Source organism: Enoplosus armatus, chromosome 13, assembly GCF_043641665.1.
Source record: "Enoplosus armatus isolate fEnoArm2 chromosome 13, fEnoArm2.hap1, whole genome shotgun sequence".
Classification (NCBI taxonomy): domain Eukaryota; kingdom Metazoa; phylum Chordata; class Actinopteri; order Centrarchiformes; family Enoplosidae; genus Enoplosus; species Enoplosus armatus.
Genome location: NC_092192.1, coordinates 17,313,787 through 17,336,159, shown reverse-complemented (window position 1 = coordinate 17,336,159; position 22,373 = coordinate 17,313,787). Strand labels below are relative to the sequence as shown.

At 41.4% G+C, this 22,373-nt stretch overlaps 2 protein-coding genes across 3 annotated transcripts in view; both read left to right on the top strand.

The window, feature by feature from the left end:
- The first annotated feature begins 741 nt into the window (after nt 1-741).
- Nucleotides 742-6,156, top strand: LOC139295353 (T-box transcription factor TBX2b-like). Its single transcript, XM_070917532.1, has 7 exons — nt 742-1,097; nt 1,522-1,789; nt 1,895-2,041; nt 2,369-2,445; nt 2,526-2,680; nt 3,624-4,177; nt 5,824-6,156. The coding sequence occupies exons 1-7, from the start codon at nt 742-744 to the stop codon at nt 6,154-6,156; spliced, it is 1,890 nt and encodes a 629-aa protein (XP_070773633.1).
- Nucleotides 6,157-14,264: 8,108 nt separating this feature from the next.
- Nucleotides 14,265-22,373, top strand: part of acaca (acetyl-CoA carboxylase alpha) — a 31,469-nt gene continuing 23,360 nt past the window's right edge. For both annotated transcript variants that reach the window (XM_070917758.1, XM_070917756.1), the window contains exons 1-18: nt 14,265-14,503; nt 16,621-16,753; nt 17,060-17,198; nt 17,414-17,523; nt 17,619-17,700; nt 17,806-17,904; nt 18,131-18,237; nt 18,323-18,433; nt 18,587-18,796; nt 18,918-19,088; nt 19,686-19,847; nt 20,077-20,240; nt 20,393-20,543; nt 20,775-20,878; nt 20,958-21,185; nt 21,424-21,574; nt 21,683-21,817; nt 22,157-22,303. In XM_070917758.1, coding sequence (XP_070773859.1) covers nt 14,274-14,503; nt 16,621-16,753; nt 17,060-17,198; nt 17,414-17,523; nt 17,619-17,700; nt 17,806-17,904; nt 18,131-18,237; nt 18,323-18,433; nt 18,587-18,796; nt 18,918-19,088; nt 19,686-19,847; nt 20,077-20,240; nt 20,393-20,543; nt 20,775-20,878; nt 20,958-21,185; nt 21,424-21,574; nt 21,683-21,817; nt 22,157-22,303 — 2,634 coding nt within the window. In that variant the 5' untranslated portion in view covers nt 14,265-14,273. The remainder of the gene's footprint in view (nt 14,504-16,620; nt 16,754-17,059; nt 17,199-17,413; nt 17,524-17,618; nt 17,701-17,805; nt 17,905-18,130; nt 18,238-18,322; nt 18,434-18,586; nt 18,797-18,917; nt 19,089-19,685; nt 19,848-20,076; nt 20,241-20,392; nt 20,544-20,774; nt 20,879-20,957; nt 21,186-21,423; nt 21,575-21,682; nt 21,818-22,156; nt 22,304-22,373) is intronic.

The following is a 22,373-nucleotide window of genomic DNA, read 5'->3' as shown; positions in this document are numbered from 1 at the left end:
ACCTTGATTATAATCATACATTTGCTTCACACACAGTAAACAAGCAAAATCTATAAATAATCTGGCTAAAAAGATGAGTCTTAAATCTAGATTTAAGGTACTTAAGAACTGAATAAAATATAAAACAAGTAATGAATAATAATCATTAATAGTTGAATTTCAGGCTACCATATACTATTACAACAACAACAACAACAACAACAACAACAACAATAATGCAGATAAGAAAACATTATGTTCGTTCTTGCTGATGTTATTATAACGTTATAAATAACTAAAATAGTTAAAGATACTACTTTAATTATTCATTCATGCTGTATGTTATTTATGCCGGCTTGCTGTCTAACCCCAACATCTCCACGCCCAGCGCTCTGTAATTGGTATGGACAAACATTTGGCTCATTAGGGTACCATGTGCCGGAGAGGACAGGCGTGTGATGGTGTAAACACCATCCCTTTGCCTCTATCTGTCCTCACCCCTTGATGCCACTGCAGTTTTTTTTTTTAAAACAAGCTTTGCGCATGGTCCCACGCTGCTCTGCCCTCTGCTTGGTGGATCTAGGTGGATACACTAAGGACCATCCTTGCCTTTGCCCCAGTATCAGGAGACATTGTGAACATTTGCACTGATCTCTTGATCATGCTACAAAACTCACCAACTCCTAAAAAAGGTTGTTGTTGGACGCAGAAGCGAGTGGGGCCGAGACTTCATAGCATCGACCTGTCAGATCGGATGCCCTGATGAGAGATCCAGTTGACACGGCGGCTGCCATGGCTTACCATCCCTTCCAAGCTCACCGACCGGGTGCCTTGCCCTTGTCAGCCTTCTTCACAGCCGCTCAGCCACCGTTTTTCCCCGCGCTGACCTTCCCGGACGTCGCCTCCCTGTCCGAGCCTCTGTCGGAGCAGGCTGCCTCTGACTCGGGGCTGCACTCGGCTCTGGGACGCCAACATCAGCCGGCTCACCCGCGGTCCTTGAAGAGCCTGCAGTCAGAGGAAGGGCTGGACGACGACCCGAAAGTCACACTGGACTCGAAGAATTTATGGAATGAATTTCACAAAAGGGGAACTGAGATGGTTATTACAAAATCAGGACGGTATGTCAATGACAGTGTGCTTGTTGCTAATTACATCCAGGAAAGTGTCATTATGGGACTTTGGTTTGAAATGCCATACTTTTATTATATGATCCAATATGACATGGTTTTGTTCAGCTCTCTTCTAACTCTTTCAGACTCTCGCTATCGCCGCATTACAATGCAAAAGTAATTTCGCCAACAACACAAATTGGTCATACAACATAATGGTCATTATGTTCATGAATTCACATTTCAGAGAGGGAAGCCTTCACTGAGTTCCAGGAGTCCGGTTCAAGTTACTAGAAGTCATAATACAAATGTTAAATTCACACTCTGATCTGACGTTCAAATCCTCCAACTTAGTCTTTTCCAAAGTAAAGTCCAAAGTAAAGTTTCTAACACATGAATGCGTGCATGTTTCCTTCCCTCCCCGCCGCCACAGGAGGATGTTTCCGCCTTTCAAAGTGCGGGTCGAGGGGCTGCGTGAAACAGCGAAGTACATCCTGCTGATGGACATCGTGGCTGTTGATGACTGCCGCTACAAGTTTCACAACTCCCGCTGGATGGTGGCTGGAAAGGCTGACCCGGAGATGCCAAAGCGCATGTACATCCACCCGGACAGCCCGTCCAAAGGCGAGCAGTGGATGAGCAAGCCCGTTGCTTTTCACAAGCTCAAACTCACCAATAATATTTCGGATAAGCACGGATTTGTAAGTAAGCGTTGCTGTAGCGTATGGGACTTGTTACTGCTAAATGATGACGTTAAATAATGTTGAAAATCGGAGTCACTCATTTCCTTTTTCTTTTTTTCCCAGACTATTTTGAATTCTATGCATAAATACCAACCCAGGTTTCATATTGTGAGAGCCAACGACATAATGAAGCTTCCGTACAGCACCTTCCGGACTTACGTGTTCCCGGAGACGGAGTTCATCGCTGTCACTGCGTATCAGAATGAAAAGGTAAAGCTCCCCCCCCCCCCCCCTCTCTCCACACACACACACACACACACACACACATGCACTGCAGACCTAATCTGGTCGTGTGTGTGCATTAGTCTACACACAGGATGCACGATTTAGTGCTGATGTGGATTTTATTTGTGTGAAAGATTAGAGAAAGTCTGGCGCCTGTTGGGATGTTTTGTGGGAAACTGAGAGACCTAAAACAAAAAAAAAAGAGATGCTCCAAATCTGGGCCCTCAGTAGTCCCACATGAGAGCTTTGTGGATACTGATGTTACGCTTACTTACTCTAATGCTGATGCTGCTTTGTCTTCCTCTCTATAAGATCACGCAGCTAAAAATCGACAACAACCCCTTCGCCAAAGGATTCAGAGACACTGGGAATGGGAGGCGAGAGAAAAGGTATTTGTTTTGCGATCAGAGTTCATCATGATTACCCGCATGCCTCCGTGTGGAGACCTAATCTCCCGTGTGAACCGCAGGAGTAAGCAGCTGAGCATTTCCTCGCTGCACGAGCACCAAAGCAAAGCGGACCTGGACTCGGAGGACTCGTGTGAACAACCCAGCACCAGCGACCCGTTCTGCTCCTCTCGTGAGCTGCTGAGCAGCCCTCTGATGTCCACACCAACCGGCCAGGGTGCGTAAATGTAGCACCCTTGATGGCAATGTTTCTATGAACCCAAGTGATTGTCTGCAGGACTAACCATAAATACTGTATTCATGGGTTCAGGAGTCTTTCACAAGAGGAGCTCGTCCATCCATCATTACCACATTCGATGGCAGAAGTTAACAAGAAAGGCCTTTTTCACAGCAGACATATAAACTTGACTCTGTTTTATTCAGTGTCCCAGTAAGTCGTGACTGTGAACCAGCGCGCACAACACCAGGATCCTGAAAGAGGGGCAGCTAAATGGAATTAAGCCATTGTCAGTTTTATTATTTACACTTGTGCTTTTCCCACTGTGACATATCAAAACGTCTTCTGTGAAAAAGGCCTGTTGTAGGCTTTCTGAGGTGTTACCTAACATCACTGGTGATGGTGTATTCTGAAAATATGAGATGTCAGATTTCAAATATTTTGTCATTATATATGCACTAAAGAAATCTGACCAAGAAAAATAAATACTACATACTGGCTTGTTCATCAGCTTTCAACCACAGATGGTCTTCATCAGCTAGTAGACAGACAGTTGACAGAGACAAACAACATGGGGAGAAAGAGACATGCAACAAATGTCTCCGGCTGGAACTGAATCAGGGATGTTGCGGTTACACGGTTACATGGTTGCATCTTACCCACTCGAGCTCCAGGTTGGCAGCAACGTGAACTACACAAACATGGAGGGAAGTTGGAGATGGAGACCTCAACCTCAATTTACTGTGTGACTCAATTTGACAGGACAGAAATAGTATGCTTTAATGAATCAACTGTTAGTTTCGCCTTGGGGTTAGTCACATGCCTCGAGATGTTTGCACAAAGTCACTGAGCTCTAATAATATACTGTACTAACAAGGCAACGCTCTTTTTACTTTTGACTACAAACACATTTAATGAATATAATGATTTTCTTTCCTCACAGATGAGAACAATATTGGAAGTGATTCAGATATTGATCTACAAGATGAGGACATTGCTGAAGCCAGCTCTTCTAGGACTGAACACATGTGTACTTTGAGTCAGAAGAGTGAGGAGATGCTGTGGAACAAGTCTGCTCTCAGTAAGAGAAACGACAATCAGGACACAACGAACGAAAGGACAGCGTTTAGAGCGTCAGGCGATATGTACCCTGTGGAGGTTGATTCTTCGAAAAAGCACATGAGTGAAATCAGAGATGGGGTCCTGCCTATGATGTTGCAAACGCAGAGCTCATCTTCCCTCGCCGCCGGTCCCCTTCAGACTTTGGATTTCTCAAATGCGCACAGCCAACAGTTTCTCAAGCTTGGGACACCTTTGTTGTTTCATCCTGGACAGTTGTCGGTGAAGCCAGAGGCTTTTTCCACCACAGGGATGGGACATCTGTTTTCTTCTTTGCCCGGAGTAAACAACCTAGAAAATGGAGGCCTTTCTTCTCAAAGCATCACCTCTGCGTCTCCCTTCATGTTTCACCTGTCACAGCACATGCTGGCATCTCAGGTACGCTTCAGCATGAGCACTGTATTGTAATGTCACACACATTTGAACACACTTAGTGAACAGATATCATAACTAAGCACATATTTTCTCACAGAAACATCTGCCTCCACTCTGAGGGGATGGAGCTCCTTGCTCCTCAAAGCACTTAAAAACTATGTTGAAGGTGTCTTCTTAGAAGCAATGTCCTAATTATTCAGGATAATCTTCAGACCTCACTGTCAACAATTTTCATTGGGACAATTTCTTTGGTTGAAAGCACTTCCAGTGAAAACCATTTACAGTAAGGTCTGTGGATTATCCAGAATAACCCTCTTTAATGTTTTGAGCACCATAAACAAAATTCCATATATTGGCATGGCTGCAGAAATTTCAGACATAATATCGCTAGCCCTTCTGGGAAAAAAGTAGAAAATATCTTTTTGTAATTTGGGTGAACTGACCCTTTAAATTGTAACATATATATGTTGTAGTCCCAGATGAAGTAATGCTATCAGCCTCCAGCCAAAGCCATAAGATTGTGCTCTTAATGAGCTCTAAGTACTTCAAATTCAAGGCAGCATGTGCAAAAACTATGACAGACAATTTGTCTGAGATTATACCATAACTGAGATAATTCTATTTTGTGGAATTTACATTACGGTTAATATAGTCTTTGATCATCAAACTGACCAAGCATTAAACAGGAAGTGCAGTGGGGTCTTAGTGAGATGCCCTCCTACATTCCTCTGATTAAAGAACAACAGTCTATTAAAAAAGCGCTTATAAAAGAAGTTGATTTGAGAAAAATCAAATGATATCATCGAGCGGGGAAACAATAATCCAAAAGAGTTGAAGAAATGTCTTTGTAGCCCAATCATGCATAACTCTGCTGCTTGGACTGAATAACAAGGAGAACCAGGATGGAGAAAATGTATACAGTGTCTTATATTGTAATTCCTCCTTCCTTGGTTCAAGAAAGGGGGAGCCAGTTGGCCCGTAAGATAGGGGCTTGGAGGGTGTATAATGGGAGCAAATTTGAAGATCGGACAGGAAAGCGCATCTGAAGTGACAGATGTTACAGTGTGCAGATCTGCAGGCTCAATCTGTTGCTGCAGTGTGAGCTTCAAATGACATGACATTTTTTACAGTCACAGATTGTAAAGCCCCTTGAGGCAAATTTGTGATTTGTGAAATTGGGCTATATAAATAAAAATGATTTGACCAATATTGTAATCCAGGTCAGTGGTCTGCTTTGGTAGTTTGAGCAGAGGTCAATATAAATGGATCTAATAAAGTGCAGATTTCTTCTCTGTATATTGGTTCTTGATTACATATTATCTTGTTTTTCATTGAAACTGTTGTGTATAGCTTAAAGTGTGTGACAGTGTCAATGTAAAGTAAAGCATACGTGTTAAATACTACTCTTGTTGCTTGATAGGTTAGATCAATAACCCTTATTGACATCATTTGCTAACACCTTGGAATTCCACTATAAAATCAGTTTAAAGTAAATCAGATCACAGGCATTGTAACTTCACATTTTTTGTTTTTGTTTAATACCACAGTGTAGCATTAACAATATTTTACAAGGCTGTACATGCAAATGTAAGATCAGAAAATCCATGGTGTAGTATTAGGAACATTAACTATTTTATTTTTTCATACAGGGAATCTCACTGTCACCCTTCGGAGGATTGTTCTCCTATCCATACCGCTACATGGCAGCACCAGCTGCAGTTGGTCCAGCTCTCCCCACCAGTTCTGCAACCTCCACGCTGGCCAGAAACCACTGTTTCCGCAGCTCTCGGCCTTGGTTGCGATTCAGCCCTTATCAGATCCCCACCTCTGTCATCGCAAGCCAAAACCTGCTTACAACCAGTTCACCTGGTGGTTCAAAATCCCAATCTGAGCTGTCCAAATCAGGGAGCAGAGAGTCAAGTCCAGTGTCTAACAATCGCAGCCATAAAACCATGGCCAAGCAGAAGACTGCTCCACCATAAAACATTGTTAAGGGTTCCATCAATGCAAAGCATACATAATGCGGTTAGTGGACTTGATAAACCACTTCCTCCACAATAGCCTCCCCAATATGTTGTTTTGCATCCTACACGTGGTGGATATTGGATGATGGACACACAGACACGTTTATGAAGTTGCACCTAATAATCACATAAAATAACTGTTTTGTCAGAAACTGCATGTGTTTCTGGTATTTAACTTGTCATCATATCATCGGTAAACCTGCCTAATGGACACGATTTGGTGATTTGCAGGTCAAAAGACATCTAGACATTTATGTTAACACTAGGATGTCAGAATATAGTAATTTAAATGCTTTTGAAACAACGGTTATATTTAACCTAGAAAACATTTTCACTTCAACCAAACTTCGCCCAGTTTTAACCTAGACACCGGGGTGTCTTTTGATTTGCAAAAACACCAAATCAATGATTACTGGATGTTCTATATTAATAAAAAACAATTCAAATCAAAGATGCTCATTGGAATTCTTTGCGGAAAAAGAGCTATGCAGAACGCAATGCCCAAAGTGGAATTCTCTTAAAAAGGACAGTAATGTGTTTTAAATCTGAATAAAGCACGTTTTCATTGCTTTATTCTGTATGAGGGTGTAAATATTTTGTTCTTGTCATTATAGTTTTCTGTCAATAATGTATAAAACATGACTAATCAAAGCCTTTTGAGACTGAATACTGTAATTGATCACTGTTGAACCTGCCATTGAGATATGATATGACATCGTATACCACCTGCTCACAGTTTCACATTCTGTTACCAAAGCTGGAGGCAAAACTCAGGATTCTATTTTTTTTCACCAGCACTTAAGAAAAATTATTCAGGTAATTTGTTTTGTGTTTTTTTCACAATTAAATAAAGATGTTCACATTTCATGCAGTTGTCTTTAATATTTAGAATATTTGGATGTAGTATTGCTGATGTTACATTGCACATTAAATATCCAGATGTCTGTTATTAGAAGGTCAGAAATCACATTACCTCTGATGTCTCACCACCAAATACATCTAAAACAAAAAGAGCAATCTTAGAATACATCCTGGCATCATCATGTTTTTTAAACTGGCAAATTAAAAAATGTCACACGTGTAAGTATTACATTTTTCTGGAATTGCTGCTTCATTTCATAGTTTGTGTGTGCTTGTGGAAGCTTCATCGCAGCAAGCTAAAAGTGGTGCTGTGCAACAGCTGCTGCTGCTGCTGCTGCCGTGCCCTTGGCCATAGCAATGGTGGCTGGGCAATAAAGGTGAATGAGCGAGTCTGTGTTCCTGTGCACTTCATCCCATATGCATGAGTGCAGCTCACTGCTTGCGAGGGCAATTCCCCAAACATCTCTGCTTGTGACAGCAGAGCTGCACATGAGTTGCTTATCCCTCTGCTCGTACATCTCCTCAAGCTGCACCAAAGCAGACTTTTTCGGAATACATAAATGACATATTGACTCATATAGTCAAATATAAAATGTTTTGAAAGATTTCTCCGAAGTGTATGACCTTGATATAATATGATATAATCAAGCAGTGTAAGTATATGATTATGTGTATGTTTATGTATATAGGGCACACAAAGAAGAGCTGAGTGTCTTAAGATGAAAACATTTTATCTGAACATTAAGAGGAAGTATAAGGAAATGCAAAGCAGCTACAGTAGGCCTCTCGTATATATTGAAGAAAACATGAGCAAATCCTGCCTATTTCAGCAACTCTTTATGAGCTCTTTGGCACTGTTCACTTTAAGTAAACTAACAGTGGTTCACACATATAAGAGCTGACAGCATAACAGTGTTGAGGGAGAAAAATGACCCCCTGAGGGGATTAGAGGGTAGTGGTACATTGTGACAAAAGGTCATGTCACTTTTGGATATAGAGGATATAGTTCACTGATGCAAACAAATGCAGATAGCTGCATACGTATACCAAAGAGATGGTTCACACTATGTTTACTCTCGCACAGAGGCCAAAGTTCACCATGGCACATTATCACAAGGGATACAGTAGGATAAATTCTCTGTGGTCATCATCCAGGCTGTCACACACCAAGTAATAAAAGGCTGCTAGTTGTCCTGATGATGTCATCTGTCTGCCTGACACCAGCAGGGACGTGGCACCCAGTGTGGAGGAAGAGCTATCAAAGGGAAAAGCCAGTAGATGGATGTATGCTACTGTGTTGTAAGAAAACACTGCAGTTATAAAAGACCTTTAAAATTGTTCACACCTCAAAAGGCATTCCAGGTCAGAGCCTAGAAAAGCTATTTTTGTGTGATCCATGGAGCTACGGAAAGAGACACTATGGCGCATGAGAAGCCAATCAGGAGGAGAAAAACTGATACGCGGGCCAGTGTTGTCTTTGCCATAAGAATGTTGCTTTAAAATTAAACCACAAACTGCAATGCTTGAATCATAAGTGCAAAAGTTAAATTGAATAATTTAAGACTACGCGATTGTACTTCTGCACTGGGACATGGTACTACCAAATACAAACAAAACATTGGTTCATACAGTTTTTTTGTGGTAAGCCAATAAGAGATTTCAGTTTAACTTTCTATCCTTCTATTTATTGTGGAGACAAAGATTACATTACGTAACTACAGTAATCCTGTGCAATCAATTCAAAGATACTGTACCCCTGAAAAGTTTAATATGTTGGTCGTATTTTAAATTTTATTCAGATCTAAAATCTCTTTGTGCTCGTTTTGTCATTCAAGATAAAATAATCATTTCACAACACTCCATAGTGAAACTGGTTTTCACTGTCGCTGCTGGTCTCCCAGGAGAACAATTGAACTGAAAGCCCTCCTCCTGTGCTGGGCTCCTCTCAAACCTCTATTGTGTGCATTTTCTCCTTGGCTGAGCGTGGCGTTATACTGAAAGAACATCTCCACTGGCTCAAAAAACGTGGCGAGGAGGTCAACTGTAAAGTTTTGCAGACAGCAGAAAACTTCTCCCTGCAGTGCTGGAGACCTCTGAGTTATAGATAGAGAGGCCTTGGGCAGCAAAAGGAAAGGAGAGCTCTTCTTCCTGCCTCGCCCACCCATATTCCTCTTGTGTAGGCCACGTTGACAGGCAAGCAACAGCATATGTGTGGGACTGAAAGCAGTTATCTCACCTCGCACAGTGCGCAGAATGCTAACTTAAAAACTATTAACTTACAGATAAGTTATTATTTCAACCACATGGCTCTGCCCATGTATAATTGATCTGGAATGTGTCAAGAGTGGTAATACACTTTCTCAGGTCTGTAAAGCTCAGATGGGACTTTTAAATTAATCATTATCCTTTTCATGGCACGGTGTCAAAGCAACATGGTGCATCTAGACTAGCATGTCCCAGGATGCTGGAAAAAGACTCAGCATATTGCTGCTCTAAATTCCCTCTGAAAGTAAGTGCCGAGATAAAAATGTCAACACAGATGGCTTAAAGAGACGACATTGTCATCTGTAGCATACAATATGAATAATGCTCTTAACAGGGATACCATCCAAAAGCCTGTGTTATCATGAATAAAGCACTAGAGTATATCTTGTGGGGCTTTGTTAGAGTGCGGCTACAAAAAAGGTGAGTAGATGCTTTTGGTATGAATCCACCAGCTAAACCATAAAAAAGGGAGCATTTTTGGGGGGGGCGGAAAAATATGCCATGAACAGTGGGGGATTTTAACCATTTATAACACTACTTTTTTTGATGATTATTGGAAGATGTGAATATCCTGTCAATTAAAGTCAGTTAAAAGTAAATTAATTAATAAAACATTTATTAAAAATCCCATTCCTTTTTATTTGATAAAGGAAAAGAAATGTTCGCTGTTGCTCATTTTGATAAGTTAACTTCCAACACACGATGGCGATTAATTAGGCTTTCAGCATCAGGGACAGTGGCCAGTCTTCTAGTGTAAACCTGCTGTGGATAATGATGGCAGATTGTACACTATGTTTCCCAATGACTAGACTTTCATAGGAATCCTGATGTAGCTGCAGGAACCAGAGAAATCACAGTGCGTGTTAACTGGTCTGAATTACTTTCCCCCACAGTGCAGGCAAAGGTTTGATGGTGATCAGTGAGAACGTCCTCTGACTGCAGTTGCATTATAGATTTTCTCAGCAAATATATTCAAATGGATAAAGTCTCAGTGCACCCAAAAACAAATTACAAATATGATAGATTCATTCAAACTTTATTACTATCACGTGCTGCAGAGCAGGCCTGTTAGTAGACATGCAAGAGTTTGGTACATGTAATGTTCTTTGCATGGGATAAATAAATATACAAGATTTCTATTTGCATAATACATAATTGTATCCCTACCTTTATATTATTACTTTACTATATTAATTCTGAGATGAATTTGTGTGATGAATGTAATGTATTGTTCGGACCCCAGGGAGACTAGCTGGTGCCTTCCACATCAACTAATGGTTTAATCCTTTTAAATGAATAAATAAAGAAATAAAGAAATGAATATATATGTAGTTATGTCTAATACAGTATATCTCAACTATCTTGCTGTTAGCTCTAATATCCAAATAAATCAAATATAGAAGACCTTGTCAGAGTATATGAAAGGTGAATTATTCACTGTCTGGATGGCAATACATGCCACTGATGCTGTCAGGCCTCAAATGCAAATGATTTAATTATGTGAGTTTTTATGGCTGGTGTGGGAAGATGTCATGCTGAGTGTGAATGTGAATGCTATAACAGGTTGCCGACAGAAACTGAATTGATGTTTAAGACGTACTGTTACATGATCACTACTAAATATCTCCACCTCTGACACACAAAGGAGAAACATGCCCCAAAATTTGATAGAATATTTTAATTGTCTAATGATAACAATGCAATCTTGAGAATCCATGAGGATACCGTCAACAAAAAAAGATTTGGTCTCTGCTATTGTCCAAAGTGTACTGTAGTGTAATGGCCTCTGAAGCCATCTAGTGGATCACAACTGCAGTAGCACTGTACAATGTTTTGACTGGAAATACTGGCATTAAGAGGTTATTTAATTTAATTTAAATCTTCACAGTTTTATGACATGGATCTGGTTTCATTTCAGCAGAGCTCACATCTTTATGGTTCCCATTAACTTTTTAGTCATTTACTTATTGACTGGTCTATTCCTTTTTTGTGTCTTTAGAACCCCTGCAACTGAAAATGTACCTTAAACATAATTAGTTTATTCAGCTATACCATAAATGTTAGTCTGCAGTATTGGTGCAGATGATGATGAATAAATAACAATAAATACAAGAAGTATTTTCATATGAAAATGTATATCGAGTATGCTCATCTCTAACGTTGGTGACTTATCTCATTGCATCAATGATCTTTGGGCAGCACGGGGTGATTTTTTGATCATTGATGCGATCATTTCACATACTTCATATTTTTCACACTTACAGAGTACAGGACGTTGTCCTGCTGCTTTACTGTTGTCATAATTGTATGGTAAGTGGTATAGTCATTCTAACTGCGGTCTTGTAATTAAATATAGTGTAAGCTAAGTGTGTTCAGAGCACCAGCGGTCCCTTTAGGATGACATATACCTGAAACTATGAAACGTTTTTCTCACAAAACACGCGTGAAACGGCCACTTGTTCCGGACACCAGCACTGTTATGCTGCTGGCACGTGCAAAACATGCAATAATAGTGTCTACCGCTTCCGGGACCCTCCCCTCCTATCAACCCTCTAAACCCGCCCACAACATCCTCCCCTGGAATCTAATTGGTTCTCTGCGAATGAAATCTTCCTAGATCTAGGTGAAATAGATAGGGAGTATTTACTGTGCAGGGAATATTTTCTGCCAGTACACGTAAACTGTAACTTGGTTGTTTGATGTAACAATTGATGATGTTGCCATAGAAGCATTAACATTGTTCGACTGAACAGAGTAGCCATATACTGTGATAGCTAGGGGCCTTCTGTGACATTTATATTGCTGTAGACAGAATACTTTATTAATACCAATGGGAAATTCTTACAGCAACCCAGTCACAACTATCACAATAACAAAAATGCATGAAGGCACTCAGAGGGACGGATGAAATAAAACAACAAAAACATAAATAATAGTAAACTATAATCTTTTAAACAGAGCTAGTTTAAAACTAGGAATATGCTATCACTAATTAAATATATGTGCAATGAAAGTGGTAATTGGTAGTAGAAGTCTAGTAGTGATATTGTTACTGCAATGTGCTTCATTGGATTTGCAAAGATTAAACAATATTATTATAATTAAATAGCAGTTAAGAGCAGTGTGTTAATTTTTTTAATTTGGTTTAGCTGCGCACACATTTTATATTGTTTTAATAATTTCATTTAACACGATTACGATACACAACATTACTATTTCTAAAACACTTGTAGAATGGTTGAATTATCTATAAGGAAAAATAAATAAATAATAGTTAATGAGTCTAAGCATTCTAATTTTGTTTCAGCCAGAGAGAGGGGGGATTACTTTTAACTCTTTAACTATTTTTCTTTAAATCTGTACAATTATTTTTATTTCATATTATATATAATACATATTATAATATCCAATATTCACACAATTTTTTGTTTCATTTCCCACATACCTTTGTTGCAGCCATTTTAGGTGAAGTCTTTTCTACCTGATCCTATTTCTATACCGGAAGCTACTGTCAGAGGTCATTGTCCAGGAGTAACCTGCTTGCGCATCACATCACCCCACTCTCTGCTGTTAAAGCGTCTGTTGAAGCTTTGTGACCTCATCATGATGTGATTTTTTTTTCATCATCACTGGAAACAGAGATGTCTGAGAGACACAATTAAGTTATCGATCTCTTGGACCCAACTTTTTCAGGATTACGTTTCGGTGTATCTCCACCGGTGAGTTGCTAGCCAAGATGCTTATCTCAGATTATGTGAAATCGGTCTGTCCATCGTTAGTTGCGCTCAGAAGATTCCGACCACGCTGCAGTACAGTTACTCACACCTGCAGTAGCTTACAGTCAGCAGTACAGCATTAGTGCCATCAGCGTGGCATTAAAATTATATTAGCTACTGCCGGTAAGCTAGCTGACGCCTACGTTGTTAGCATCTGCGCCTCAGTTTATCTGTGGCTGCTGTTGAGTCGGGGAGCTAGCTCTGACTTGACAGTTAACGTTAATGTGTTGACTTAACGCTAACATTAGCTAAAAAGCAGTAAATAATGTGGTTTACGTCTGACTTCGGTCTTCTAGCAAGCTAGGTGCTGTTCTTGGTATCGTTTTATGATGTTGCCCTGGCTCACGTTTGCAGTGTGTCTGGCTTCAGTGCTCGGCTTGTTTTTCTGGTCCCGCCAGCAGCTCTCCATAGGTAAGGTGTGCCTTACCTGGGAGTCCACGCCTTGCACTTGCAGGTGTAGGTGGAAAGAAAATCATAGTTGTAGCAACGCAAAGGAACAGAGACAGATTGGACAGTACCGTGGCAGTTAGATGACATCTTATTGTTTCCATAGGGTGATGCTAATTAACATCGTGTTGGACAGTCTTGGTAACTAGCTTAGCTATTGAACGAGAAAATACAGGAGAAGTCCAATACCAGGGTAGGTAATGTTAATGTCAAATGTGCTCTGGAATACATTAATGCAATCTACTGTTGTAGTCATACAATTGTCTCAACCATTAACGTTACTTTCGCTAAAGTGTCTTTTGTTTGCATTGGTTTGTATTGGCAGACACTTGCATGCAGGCTGGATTTATAGATGTTTTATAGAGTGCAACTAAATGTATGCTTTTCACATAGGCAGTGTCCATTGGGGTGCGGTTATTTAGGGCTGAAACTATGCTTTCACAATATGCAATACACACTATGTTCAGTAATGATACTTTTTCCGCATCAGCACCCAATGTACTGATGCTACCAGTGTGAGTCCAAGTGTTGCAATATCAGTTGCATTATCAAGATACTTAAGTTTATGTAACCCACTTTTGCAATATGACAAACAGCATCACATGCCAGCCAAGGCAACCTTGTGTCACACTGTACCCTGATATTTGGACCCAGTCTCCTTTATAACTGTTGCTGCCACTGTTGTGTTTCTTGCCAGTATTTGCAGCCTGTTCGTGTCGCCCAGCCATGGCACAGCAGGACAGTGCTGCCAAGAAGAACCCCGCTGTTGCGGCGTTGCACTCTCACTTCATTGTGGGATCAGTGTCGGAGGAGAACTCGGAGGATGAAATCCCGGGGAAGCCTGACATACAGCTGGAGGAAAAGGAGACTCGCTCCTTGTCACCATCCTCCGGGAGCTCAGACAGCACCTTTGAAATGGGATTTGACCACATTGATGGCCCCATACAGAATCTAAGGTTGGGATCCAAACGGTCTGTCTTCATCATCTCTAGTTTCTTGATGTTCATTTACAATTTTCTGCTGAATGTTGTGATTAAGATATTAGTCATGTATGTGGATACAAGTTTTTCTGTGATGATTTGTTCAGGTATTATACAGCTTTACTTTTGTGCACACCAGTTTGTATTAACAATATACCATGTTTAGGATGTAACTTAATGCATTTTCTAAACTATGATAATAATACTTTTTTTTTTGTGGTTTTCAATAAGTAGTCTCTGTTGCAATTGAAGTAGTTTTGTCATTTGAAAATTCATACCCATAGTGATGCATTCAATTTACGAATTATGAAGATTACATTTAGCAGCCTTGAATTACATTCTTTCTTAGTGGCTATAAAGTGTGCAAATGTGAGATATAAATAGGGAACCTGCAGCTTCAAATGCTGCCTTTAGGAGACTAGTCCTATTGGAGCCGGCCCGTTGTCCAAAATGAGTACACTCTGTTCAGATTATGTATTCCTCCTTCGCTGGGTAGCACCGTTTGCAGCTCATGTCAAAAATGTGGTTTCACTAGCTGCACACTGCTAAAGGCTTTCTCTGTGTCCTGAGTCTGCGATGTAGGCCTGGAAAGTAGGTAGACTTCAGAATGTTGTTTTGGGAAAGTCTGAAAAATGTTCACACGCAGAAATTCCCAATCCGACAGTCAAAAGGAGCCATTCAGTACTGACAGAACTTTGTTTAAAGCTCGCAGCAGTCTTTAGTCTCTGCCAGCCCCCAGCTCTTTCACTGGGCTCCCTCGACTTCTCATTTCACTGTCAATTTCACAGACGGAGGCTTGTAAATTAAATTTTCCATTGAAGCCTCACAGAACATTTGGGGTTTGTGATTCAAGTGAGATAGTCATGCTGATGTAGGTAACTGCCGACAGAATATCTTCCCCATAATTACATGCTTCTTCCTTTTGGGTTAGAAACTGCTTTTATACGTGATTTCTATGTTTATCTGAACATTTAGTTGTAAATTTAAAGTTTCTAAATATTGTTATATTATGCAGCCAGTGGAAAGCTGTGTTTTTCTGCCTGCTGACTAACTTGTGTGCTAGTCAGGAAAGTTTGATTTTGTTTGCAACTTGTAATTTTAGAACTGCATTATCTATATAAGACACGGGAGCTTCTAGACCTCAATAATTGCCTCTTCCAGGCTGATTTTGTGTGATCAATTTCACAAGGCCATGGAGGATGAGAGAAGTGGGGGTTAACTGAAAGAAACTGGGACAGCAGTTTTAAAACTGGAAATACTGGATGGGGGTGTCTGCACCCTCCACCCCCCAAATCGTCTCTCTCATAGGACAGAACAAACTCTTGCAGCTCCACAGCTGGATTGAAATCGGAGCCTCCATTCAGTAGGCACTCATTTGCCTATTGCCTATTGCCAGTGATGCAACAACGTAGTATCAGGCCACAAAAGCCAGCCAGCCATACGAGCCCAGGCTCAGGCACACCCTCCAGTTGATAGTCACATCCCTCCCCCTGTACTACCCACTCCCCCTGTATGGTTACCCTTGGGGTGGAGCTTGATTCAAAGAGCTCTGCAAGTCCAGCTGGAGGCACTTGCCCAAGAATTTTAACATGTTTTAAGACTGTACAGTGTACAGACTGAATTCTTCTTAAAGATTTCATTGGCGGCCCTGTACTTTTGTTGTTCTAACACATATTCACATATTCTTGCTATCATTCCTGTCCTTAGTAAGTTTTCAGGTTTTCTTTAACATTTACTGTAAGGTGAAGCTGTAACTCACCCACAAGCTATGAAGTTAAAGAAAAGAAACAGTAGTCAAATCCTCAGCTCTTTAGAACAATTGGTCTCCTATCAATATGAAGTGATATCAGTGTCTTTTTATCTTCTGGGCTGTAAACTGGGCTGTAAACTGTCGGCTGCTGCCGAAAGACTTGTGTGATAGTTGGCATGTGGCAGTTTCATTTCTAAATTCTTGTCTTGTCTTTTGCACAGTTGAAAGAGAGCTCATGAGTTCTCTGCTTGTTATTAGCATAGCTACCGAATACCCCGTTCTTTCCAAAACTGCAGGTCTTATGAAGGGGCATTAGATGCATTCTTTGTACTTCTTAAAACAGGCCAAGCATGTCAGGGCTGCATCTAGTGAAGCAAGGCAGAGATCGCCGGCGTATTGACCTCCAGAGGGACTTCACTGTGGCTTCTCCTGCTGAATTTGTCACCCGCTTTGGCGGCAACAAGGTTATCGAGAAGGTGATGATTTTTATTTAGCATGTTCTTGAAAGGATGCTGAAAGTGCCTCTGGCAGAGTAAATCATGTCATATACAGAAAATCATCTCGATAATATCTACAATCTCTTTAATAATGAAAATAAACCGCTGAAGAATTCTAAAACAAAACAAATTGTGTGTTTGCATCACACAGACATGAAATGTAATCATTACGCATATCAACGCAGCAGCATCTGTGACATGATTTAGTCCAGCCGTTATGATGAAGTATTATGTAACTTCTGTGAGCAAATCAACATTGGTAACGCAGCTTATTTGCTTCTCCAGGTGCTTATCGCCAACAATGGCATTGCAGCAGTCAAATGCATGCGCTCCATCCGCCGCTGGGCCTATGAGATGTTCCGCAATGAAAGGGCGATCCGCTTTGTTGTTATGGTGACCCCAGAGGACCTGAAGGCCAATGCAGGTGAGCTTTAGCATGATGTCTTTGAACATGTGAAACAGCTGAGTAAGTGCATCAGCTGTGGTGCCAGTTTATGCCCTTCAGCTCTATTGCTGTGCATCCAAACACCTTAGCTAATTCAGAAGACGGTACACAAGTGAAGAGTTTTGTAGGTGTGACTGCAGCATGATGATTTTGGGGAAAAAAAAACAGGGTTACTGTGGTTCTGTCTTTCACAGAGTACATCAAAATGGCAGATCATTACGTGCCTGTGCCAGGAGGGACCAATAACAACAACTATGCCAATGTGGAGCTAATTCTGGACATTGCTAAACGCATACCTGTTCAGGTACCACCACACACTTAATATATCTATTGTTTTCTTGCAGTAATTAAAATGTTAACATTGATTGACAGCTGTTGTCTTTCTGTTATTCCTTGCAGGCAGTGTGGGCTGGGTGGGGTCACGCCTCAGAGAACCCCAAACTCCCAGAGCTGCTTCAGAAGAATGGCATTGCTTTCATGGGTAAGAGAAGCTTCTTACTTTATTTATCACTGTATTGAGCCTTTAACGTACCTTCACATTATCTGTTTGCTCTACAACATTTTTTATTGCTCACTCCTTCCTCAGGTCCCCCAAGTCAGGCAATGTGGGCTCTAGGAGACAAGATTGCCTCTTCTATCGTGGCTCAGACAGCTGGCATTCCAACCCTGCCCTGGAGCGGCGAAGGTAGGTCACAGTTTGTGTGGGATCCAAAGAGCTTTGAAAAAATTATTCAAAAAAATGATTCTTGAATTCCCCCAGATTTAAACTTCATGTAGTAGGTGGTTTGAGCGATATTTCTCCAAACTTACTCTTTTGTCTGTGTTGCAAATGTCTGGTGTTACAAGTCAGATTCCTGAGATTTCACTGAAAAGTATGTATGCTGAATATATTATCGGTTTGTCTTTCTCAGGCTTGACAGTGGAATGGACAGAGAACAACCAAAAGAAGAGAGTCATCAACGTTCCTACTGACGTGTATGAGCTTGGCTGCATCCAGGATGTAGAGGATGGCCTTAAGGTAAGCATGTAATTTAACAGACAGTTCATAATGCCAAATGAAAGTTGCATGTGCTTTAGTATATTGAGTATGTTTTCATTACCAGGCTGCAGACAAGGTGGGCTACCCTGTAATGGTGAAGGCCTCAGAGGGAGGTGGAGGAAAAGGCATCCGTAAAGTCAACTCTGCTGATGATTTCCCTAACCTCTTCAGACAGGTAAGTGGAAACTAGAAACTAAATCCAGTTTGAAACATCATGCAGGACTTAACACATCAGAGATCCAAATGGAAAATATGGCTGCACCAAAGTGGATTCAATGGGGAACAGAACTACTACTACATTTAGAATACTTTCTCTTTGGTTCTCCAGGTCCAGGCAGAAGTTCCAGGATCACCTATTTTCGTCATGCAGCTAGCCAAGCATGCCCGCCACCTAGAGGTCCAGATCTTGGCTGATCAATATGGCAATGCCATTTCCCTGTTTGGTAGAGACTGTTCTGTGCAGCGACGGCACCAGAAAATTATAGAGGAGGCTCCTGCTACCATCGCCACTTCTGATGTGTTTGAGGATATGGAAAGGGTACAACCCATCTAGCATTGTTTGTACTTATACATAGCTGATAAATGGAGATCGAAGACCAACTAAGTACATTCAGATTAATTGAACCTTGATATGAATGCAGTTTTTTTTCTCTCCTCAGTGTGCAGTGAAGCTGGCTAAGATGGTGGGGTACGTCAGTGCAGGTACAGTGGAGTACCTCTACAGCCAGGATGGCAGCTTCTACTTCCTGGAGCTTAACCCTCGTCTGCAGGTGGAACACCCCTGTACTGAGATGGTGGCTGATGTCAATTTGCCCGCTGCCCAACTGCAGGTCAGCACACTCTGTTGCATCATATACAATACGTTTGAGTCTGCGACTGTCCTGTAGCAGACAAAGTTAGCACGCTTCACTGCCTTCACCACTTAGCACTAGACGGGCCCCCTGTCTCCATGGCAACCGACTGCAAAAGAGGAAGGCGATATGCAGAAATGTAGTAAATCCAGTGGTTGTAGCAGCACACGGTCACGTGGTCTGTTCTGCTGTGTTTAGGATTGTGTGTAAATAGGTCAGTGGCAGTCAAGCTGAAGGGCAGTGTTGCTGGGAAAGCTCTGTAGTCAAGCTGATTGGGTGTTACTGTGGGAGGGACACACTCTCTCTGGCACAGTGGATGAGTATCTTTTTTCCAGACAACAACAGGATATCTCTCAGCAAGATGTTTACCGGTTGTCTAGAAAACTGAGAACATGACTTTAAGAGCTGTCAGATAAGCATACCGGGGGAAATGTTCATTCAAAGCAAATATATTCATAATCCTTATATGTGCTGTTAACCCCGCTTGTTCAGGGCTGTCAGCCTATTCCTTAATGTTCTATATATGTCAGTTCCAGCATAAACTTGTGTTGTACTAATACCACTGTCTTCTGTCAGATTGCTATGGGTATTCCTCTTCAAAGGATCAAAGACATCAGGATGCTTTATGGGGTCCAGCCCTGGGGAGACTCTCCCATTGACTTTGAGGGTCTGTCAACAGCCCCCTCCCCGCGGGGTCACGTCATTGCAGCACGTATCACCAGTGAAAATCCTGATGAGGTACACCTCACTCTCTCTCCTGGTACATAAAACATTTGCAGCTAAAGGTTACACAAAGTCTATTATTTCTGTTGTGGTTCTGTTTTCACGAATAGTAATTCCGTTGTACCATAAATAAAGGCCATTGTTATTACTTCTAAATGTTACCCTTCTCTAAATGTCAAAATGAGCTGCTTTTGGTCCAGTTTATAAGATGAAATGTGGCGTGTGCCTGCGGTGTGATTTGTAGGGTTTCAAGCCAAGCTCAGGAACAGTGCAAGAGCTGAATTTCCGCAGCAATAAGAATGTGTGGGGCTACTTTAGTGTTGCAGCGGCTGGAGGGCTGCACGAGTTTGCTGACTCCCAGTTTGGACACTGTTTCTCTTGGGGAGAGAATCGTGAAGAAGCCATCTCGTGAGTACACACAGAATTTTAAAAACATTGCAGCTCCCTCAAAAACCATTTATTTATTCCTAATGTTAATATATATTTACCACGGGACATATTTTATATGCAATTGTCTAATCAGAGGTTTTTATAGTTGACATGTCGTAATCTTTTTCTAGCAACATGGTGGTGGCTCTCAAGGAATTGTCTATCAGAGGAGACTTCAGGACCACCGTAGAATACCTCATTAAGCTGCTGGAGACTGAAAGCTTTCAGCACAACAGCATTGACACAGGCTGGCTGGACAGGCTGATCTCAGAGAAGATGCAGGTATGCAGATGTGTCCCAGCTGTGGCCACTGGATGCTCTCAAAGGGCATCCAGTGGCACTATGAGGAAAGGTATGTTTTACATACTGACCCATATTATAATAACAGTGCTGAAGCCACACTACATCCAAGCGTTCAGATAATAGTAATACCTTGGGGTTTAGCCTCCTGGCACCAATTGAATTTAAGCTTTCCTGGATAAGAAGTAAAGTGTGTGTGTATGTTGTGGGCAGGCGGAGCGTCCCGATACCATGCTGGGAATTGTGAGCGGGGCTCTTCATGTGGCAGATGTCAATCTAAGGAACAGTGTGTCCAACTTCCTGCATTCTCTGGAAAGGTAATTCTATTTACCAGGAAGTAAATAAAATATCAGCATTTGATTAGAAATCATGAGACGCTCTCTGCTCTCTGACCAGGGGCCAGGTGCTGCCAGCACACACACTACTCAACACTGTGGATGTGGAGCTGATCTATGAAGGCACTAAGTACGTCCTGACAGTGACACGCCAGTCTCCCAACTCCTACGTGGTCATCATGAACAACTCCTCTGCTGAGGTGGACGTCCATCGGCTCAGTGATGGAGGTCTGTTGCTGTCTTATGATGGAAGCAGTTACACTACCTACATGAAGGAAGAGGTGGACAGGTAAGAGAAAACAAAGCTGTATAATGAAATTATCATTACTAATTTAGCTGTAACTTAACCACAGAGTAGAATGAAATTGAATTAGAAGATAATAAAATGACACACCTTATATTTTGCAAATGAATTCCCTTGAAATATCTTCATTCAGTTAACAACTTTAAAGAAATTACTTGATGCACTTACGTCTTCTGATTTCTGTTTCTGTTAAGACTAAGTATCTTTTTTTTTTTTCCTACAGGTATCGCATCACAATTGGGAACAAGACTTGTGTTTTTGAAAGGGAGAATGATCCTTCGCTGCTGCGATCTCCTTCAGCAGGAAAACTTATCCAGTACACAGTCGAGGACGGGGGGCATGTGTTTTCTGGCCAGTGCTACGCTGAAATAGAGGTACAGTAATGTGTTTGTTGTCCACAAGAAAGATGGAGTCAGTTCAAATTCACTTTATTTTTGTATGATGAGTTATATAGATGGGAACTTTGTACTTGTAAATTCCAGGTGATGAAGATGGTAATGACCCTCACAGCTGCGGAGTCTGGTTGTATTCACTATGTGAAGAGGGCTGGAGCAGCACTGGAGCCTGGCTGTGTCATTGCCAAGCTGCAACTCGACGACCCAAGCAGAGTGCAACAGGTACTGTATGTCTGACTAATGCACAGGTAGACGCTGTATACCAAGTAGGATTTTTCATATGCCTGCTCCATTGAGGATAATGGCTCAATTATCGGAAGGGAGCAGGTCTTCAGCATAAACATCTGAACCAAGCTAATGACACAAAGTCAGAAGGCAGACTTAATGGTGGCGAAGGAAGTGCACTTCTTGTAAATGTGTGACTTCTGGTGAGGCAACAGGTGAGGAGCTTGCTTATTTGAGAGTATGCCCACTACTTCCTACTAGACTACACCACTGACAATGCTTGTGTATAAAACATCACACACATGTGTATAATAAGTATTTGTATTTGTCTTGTAGGCAGAGCTGCACACAGGGGCCCTGCCTTCTATCCAGGCAGTAGCTCTGAGAGGGGAGAAGCTACACAGAGTCTTCCACAACACACTGGATCATCTAGTTCACATAATGAATGGCTACTGTCTTCCTGAGCCTTTCTTCAGTGCTAAGGTAAAGATTTCCTACACACCTGGGTACACACCAGCCTCTGCTCTTCCAAGTGTAAACAGTTCCTTAAATA